At 46.9% G+C, this 6,080-nt stretch overlaps 1 protein-coding gene across 1 annotated transcript; it reads right to left on the reverse strand.

The window, feature by feature from the left end:
• Positions 1-371: 371 nt before the first annotated feature.
• LOC119342020 (cyclin-dependent kinase inhibitor 1-like) lies at positions 372-1,858 on the reverse strand. The gene is made up of 4 exons (XM_037613859.1): positions 1,367-1,858; positions 1,202-1,263; positions 835-1,065; positions 372-710 (listed from the first exon to the last, which is right to left on the reverse strand). The coding sequence occupies exons 1-4, from the start codon at positions 1,811-1,813 to the stop codon at positions 635-637; spliced, it is 816 nt and encodes a 271-aa protein (XP_037469756.1). The 5' UTR covers positions 1,814-1,858; the 3' UTR covers positions 372-634.
• Between the last annotated feature and the right edge of the window lie 4,222 nt (positions 1,859-6,080).

The raw sequence follows: 6,080 nt of genomic DNA on the forward strand, positions 1-6,080 counted from the left end.
TCACCTAACCTCCTCTTCACGGCACGCCATGGACGGACAGACAAAGCTTCCTCTCTCTCTCTTTCTCCCTTCCCTACAGGACGGAGCGCTGTTTCGCCGCAATGAGAGGATGAACGGGAGAAAGATCGCCGGAGACGGGGAAGAAGACAAGCGTGACTGTACGAAGAACAAAATACTGCGAGAGAAGCGGAAGCTGCAGTAGCAGAAGGTGGCCGGCGGGGGTTCGCTGTTGCAGGTAGGCCTGCAGCACAGCAGCGCAGAGCTGCCGGCCGCTGCTGCGCATTCAATGCCGCCCGCAAGATACGTACCAACTGGAAACGGAAACAGGAGTTACACAACGGCCAAGCCTATTTTCGATCGCCGTGGCCTAGTGAAAGGTAAAAAGAAACAGAAGAAGTTAAAAACCGAATCAAATTTGAACAAGTTGGATCGGGAGGAATAGGACTAGTGCATGCCTAGCTATAGGCCTGCTGTGCATGGGATTATTCTGTTCTTTTTTACTCCTCTTTCTCTTTACTGTTTTCCTTTGGGGGTTGGATCAGCGTCTCTTTTCACTCCCAGCAGGCCTTCCCTTTCTACGCGAGCCGCCGCCACGCTTCCCGTCAATTGCATCATGCTCTGCTCAGGGCGGGCCTCAGACGGTGGCCACTGGCGTCCACTCGAACCGGCCGGCGTTGAGCGGCACGCCGCGCGCGACGTCGAAGTTGTACCTGCGATGAGGCAGCGGCAGCACAATGCTTAGGCACGGGGGCGTCTGTGACGACGATCGAGCGACTGCCAAGACGGGAGTATGTACGTGCGTGCGGATGCGCTCAATTGTAAATTTCCACTTACTTGGCGGCGAAGCGTTCGGCCTGGGCCTTCTCGGCGGCGGCGAAGAACTCGTCGATCTCTGCCGCCGGTGGCATCCTTGCTCTCGCCTCCGAGTCTAAGTGGAATGGCGCTGCTGTCGCCGTCATTGCTGCCGGACACCTCCTGCGTTTGTGCTTCTGCTCGTCCGCCGCCTGGCTCGACTCCAGGTCGCTCAAATCTACCGGCGAACGGCTCGACGGCGTCGCCTCCCTCCTGGATTAGTACAATCCAACAGGTCAAATTCAGAAGCAAAGCCAGGCCCCTCAACTCAAGATCACCTTGTAGAGTAGAAAACAATGGATAATTCAGCAGAATTCCCGTCGGTATATATCGAGAGAGGAGGACTCACCTGTCCCGGTCGCCGCACTCAGAGTCGCTGACGGAGCTCTCCACGTCGCGACTCTCGCACGCCTGCAGGACAAGACATAGGAACCAAACCTCCTAATTCAGCAGCAGAAACGGCCCGATCGACAGCTCGAAGTAGCGGAGAATTCTAGGGCAGTGGACCACTCACCTCTGCTTCGTCGCCGCTCCTCTCTCTAGCCGCCACGTCTGCTGCCGTGGACGCGGTGCTCGAGCAGCGCGAGACCCCGGCGACGACCCCCGCCTCCACGGAAGGCCCGGAATCCGCCAGCCTCGCCGTCGAAGCCTCCTCGTCCGCCCCCTGTCCCCGGAGCCGATCCACCACCGCGGAAGCAGGCATGAACAGCCTCCTGCTCCGGAGATGCAGGTAGCACCCGCCGGCCGCGTCGCCGCCGTCACGGCCCAGCAACGCATCGTCCACCGCGCGCGCTGCCGTGGACGTCGTCGCCTGCTGCTTCCTCCTCTTAGCGTCGAAGGCGGCCGCGCGGGACCGCGTGCGGACGCCGAGGGCCACCGGCGCGCGGTGCTCCACGACGGCCGGCGCCGCCCTGCCGCCGCCCGCGGCCGCGCCCCTGCACTTCCGCATGTACTTCCCCATCCGCGAACGGACGAAAAGAAACAACCCGTCGCTTTGGCCGTTTGCCTCCGCAGGCTTCCGAGAGGGAGAGAGAGCTCCAGCAAATTCGCTCCTCCGGCGTACAAATACCCGGTCCGGTGGGGCCGACCGGATTCGGATCGGACGGCCGAGCGCTCGCTCGGGGGAATTGACGGCGCCGTGACCTGGATCTGGACGGGACGGCGCAGCCGGGCGGCCTGAGGTGACGGTGACGCGGACGGAACGTGATACGGTACTGCTGCTGTAACGGCGCACTACACGGAGTAGTACCCGGGTAGTACCAGCGAGGGGATCGATCGGACGGTTGGGGTTCGGATTTTGAATTTAAAAACTTGGCCCCTCGCGAGGATGGGCTTGTGGCGTGACGGGTGCCGGGCTTAATTGTGCGAGTTTAATGCTGCACCGTTGCAACGTGACGCGCCGGACGGGGGTTACTGGTTACACTCCGAGGCGCACGGCGCATGCATGCGTGGATCACGTTGGTACATTTTCTTGAGATCGGGCTTGCTGAATGCTTCACTGAATGTTCTTTTCTTTCTTCGAAATTCACCACCCTCCCTCTATTTATTCGAAGTAGGCAGGGATCTCTGCCGAAATAATGTGCACAATACAATCCGGAGGTTGTTGCAGGTCCTTCACTGAATGTTCTTATTTAAAAAAAACTGAACATTTTTACTATGCAGTGAACTTTTTTCAAAAAATAACCAGCGAATAAACTTCGTCTTCATGTAACACTGTAAGCTTTTTCGAAAGAAGAAAACACCCACACGATAAGTTGCAAGTGTCGTTTGCGGGTCTCTAGATCACAGTGGGCTTCATCTAGTTTGGTTGAGAAGGCGCGGTGGATCCCAACCCCTTGCCAACGGAATGGCTCATGCTTCATGTTTAGGTGTTTCTTTAGTCTGTTTAGGTTTGATCCTGTTCAAGAGGGCGAGGTGGCGGCGGCTCCCTACAAATAGAATAAAGGTTCTCCTCGCTTAGCCTCCGTCCTGGAGGTGCATCTCACTTCGTCGGAGAGCGTGTGGAGGCCTCTTTCCGATGTATCTCGTACGGTTCGCTTTGAAGGTTAGGTTTGCGGAAAACACTATGTTACAGTTTTGTTGTAGAAAACACCATAGTAATGGTTTTGCAAAAACCACTGATCGGTGGTTATGGCACCGTTAAGTGAGATTATGACATATGGGGCTCCCCAGGATGACGTGACACTAATTTCTCACGCCGTTACATTAAATCGTTTTGCTGGACATGGAGCCCACTTGTCTGTGTAACACTCCTCTCTCCCCTTTAAAAAAACTCATTTCTTCACCATTTCATCGAGCACTTTGCGTGCAGCACACAGACGGCGGACACTAGTGAAAAAACTGCTAGCCATAACTTTCATTGGTGACGCGCCATTTACAACCAACGTCAGCACTATTTTTTTTTCAAATAGTGGTGGCGTTGACTTATTTGGTACGCCATTAGTAGGGGCATAGTGGTGGCATTGGAAAACGGGGTAACATCAGAAGTATATGAGATCAACAATTTGTACCAGGCGTAATATAGTGTTGTCGTGGAATAGTATGGAACGCCAACACTATTATGTTTAGTTGTGGCGTACTGTTGGTTCCGATGCCAGTATTGTTATTTTGTCAATGCCAACATTCTTATATTATTATTTTTATGGTATATTGTTGTTTGGGACTTCAAATATGTAGTTTGGCCTTATAATATTGTAGTTTACTTTTATTAAATTTCTACTATTTTAAATAAAAATAATGACATTTTTTAAAATATGTAAGTACTTTGAGACACTTTAAATTTACTTTTTTTCTTTTTAGTTTAAGACTTGAAATATATAGTTTTGAGCCTTCAAATATGTGACACTTCCTTTTTTTCTTTTTAGTTTTTTATGTGGTGATTTTTTATAGTATATTATAGTTTACTTTTATTCAATTTCTATTATTTTAAATGGAAGTAATGACATTTTTTGAAATATGTAGTTGAGACTTTAAATTTACTTTTCCCTTTTTAGTTCAAGACTTGAAATGTATAGTTTTGAGCCTTCAAATATGTAGTTTGACAGTTCCATTTTTTTTAGTTTTTATATGGTGTTCTTTTTTATAGTATATTATAGTTTACTTTTATTTAATTTAATTTATTTTAAATAGAAATAATGACATTTTTTAATATGTTTTTGAGACTTTAAATTTATTTTCCCCTTTTTAGTTTAAGACTTGAAATATATCGTTTTGAGCCTTCAAATATGTACTTTGACACTTCCAAAAAAATTCTTTCTAGTTTTTTATGTGGTGATATTTTTTATAGTATATTATAGTTCACTTTTATTAAATTTCTATTATTTTAAAATGAAAATAATGACATTTCTTAGGTGGTGACCCTTTTTGTTATTAAGCAAGCCCAAATAGTATTAGGATGCCATGGGGGTCGAAACCAACGGGGCAACGGCCCCCTCGACCTGCTCCCTCTCTCTGCCCTGCTACTCTGTTCCGTTCCCCTTTCTCTCCCTCTCTCGCCGCTCGTCGTCACCGCTTCGGTTCCGGCCGATTCCAGCGATTGTCGTCGTTCTCCGGTACACATCTGAGCCTCCCACTTTCATCGGGTCCATTTGATTTTCTTAATTAGAGGTGTGTTTCGCATTACCTATGCTAGGGTTTCGACGACAGCAGCAGGCGACGGCGATGGAGTAGAATGTAGGCAACCCTCGGTTGCAACCCAGGTGAGCATATCATCCCTCCCTCTTTTGATGTAGGTCACTGCACTGTCAATTTTTTTATTTGCATCACTAGGGTTCATCACTGCTAGGTAGGTACAATTTGTTGTAGCTGTCTAGAATTAAGGTAGATATATTTTTCAATCTTTGGTTAGCACTAGTTGTAGAAACTGGAAATCCAATTTGTCAATCAAATTAAGGTAGATATGTTTTTTAAGTCATCATCTTTGGAAGCATCTAAATTCTGAAAGAAAGTGTTTGAGTTGTTGTAATCCATTACAAAGTGTTTGAGTTGCTGCTGTGTACTACTTTTTCACCATCTCACATATATGACTAGCTTCCCATTGAATCTTCGGTTTGATTCAAATAGTTGAGTGTCCAATGTGGCAAATATAATGTTAAAGAAAATTTCCACTCGAAAGTAATGCTCCAAGTTAGGTGTCGCAAAATAGTTGAGTGTCACATGCTATGATATATTGTTGTTGTTTTACCTTGATGAAATCTGCCAAGTCTGAAACTGGTAGAATTAAAACTTGCCATGTTTCCATGATGTTTCCCACTAATCTATAACTATTTTCAACACTATCAGTAAAGATGTTTTGTTATGAATTACCAGTATATTCATGCCATGCCTTTTGTTGACATGCAAAATACTGTAGCATGACTTAAACTTGCTCTAAATATGCGGCTATGTTAATATAACAGTTTGCTAATGTAGCATACTCCATGATGCTAATGAACTTGAACCTTTGGATGAATTTCTGTGCATCTAGCATACTCCATCCACATGCCATGCATATGCACTTCATGTTACTATAGCATGTCTTGGTCTTGCTTGTATATTGCCATGTTGCTGTTATGGACAAATTTGCATTGTATACTTTGACATGTGTGTTTGGTTCTTGTCATAATAACATATACTTGTTATTTTTTTTTGAATTCCAGCCATGACTAGCTGGAACAACCACTACCCGTCCTCGTGCAACTTCACGGCCTATGAAGTTGACAAAGGCGAAACGAGCACCAACCAGGTAAGATTACAAAAACATCCATGACCATTGGAAACACATGCATATATACATATAATATCTAACCATTCATTATTGATGATTTCAAATATTTGACTTGCCAGGTGTATGTACGAGATCCATCTCCAGAACCGGTCCAGCAGCAGCTACCGGTATATGACGTTGACATGCTCAGCCTTGAGCTTGTCGCGTCAAAGGAGAGTACAATGAAGGCACTTAAGGAGTTGAATGACTCTGAAGAAAGAGAAGGAAGAGATGATCGATGAGAACTCTGATCTCTGCGAGATAAAATTGGAGCTCATCGACCAGAAGGAACTACTGGTCACCGATATCGAGTCTATGAAGAATGAGATACGGCTCCTGAAGGCCGAGACGGAGGAACTGAAGACCCGCAAAGTCTATTTCAAAAAAGAGGGACAGAGCAACAGGAACAGGTTGCGTGAGATGAGGTCATTCTTCACCTTAGCTAGTTAGCGGATAACAAGTTGCGTGATATGAGGATAACTTT

Source organism: Triticum dicoccoides, chromosome 7B (genome assembly GCF_002162155.2).
Source record: "Triticum dicoccoides isolate Atlit2015 ecotype Zavitan chromosome 7B, WEW_v2.0, whole genome shotgun sequence".
NCBI lineage: Eukaryota > Viridiplantae > Streptophyta > Magnoliopsida > Poales > Poaceae > Triticum > Triticum dicoccoides.

What these genes read in the sequence shown, in the direction of transcription:
- LOC119342020 (XM_037613859.1), bottom strand. Translation starts at nt 1,813, where the DNA reads ATGGGGAAGTACATGCGGAAGTGCAGGGGCGCGGCCGCGGGCGGCGGC. An exon ending in GAGTGCGGCGACCGGGACAG is followed by an intron (nt 1,066 to 1,201) that starts GTGAGTCCTCCT and finishes GTACTAATCCAG; the next exon opens with GAGGGAGGCGACGCCGTCGA. An exon ending in GCCGAACGCTTCGCCGCCAA is followed by an intron (nt 711 to 834) that starts GTAAGTGGAAAT and finishes GCCTCATCGCAG; the next exon opens with GTACAACTTCGACGTCGCGC.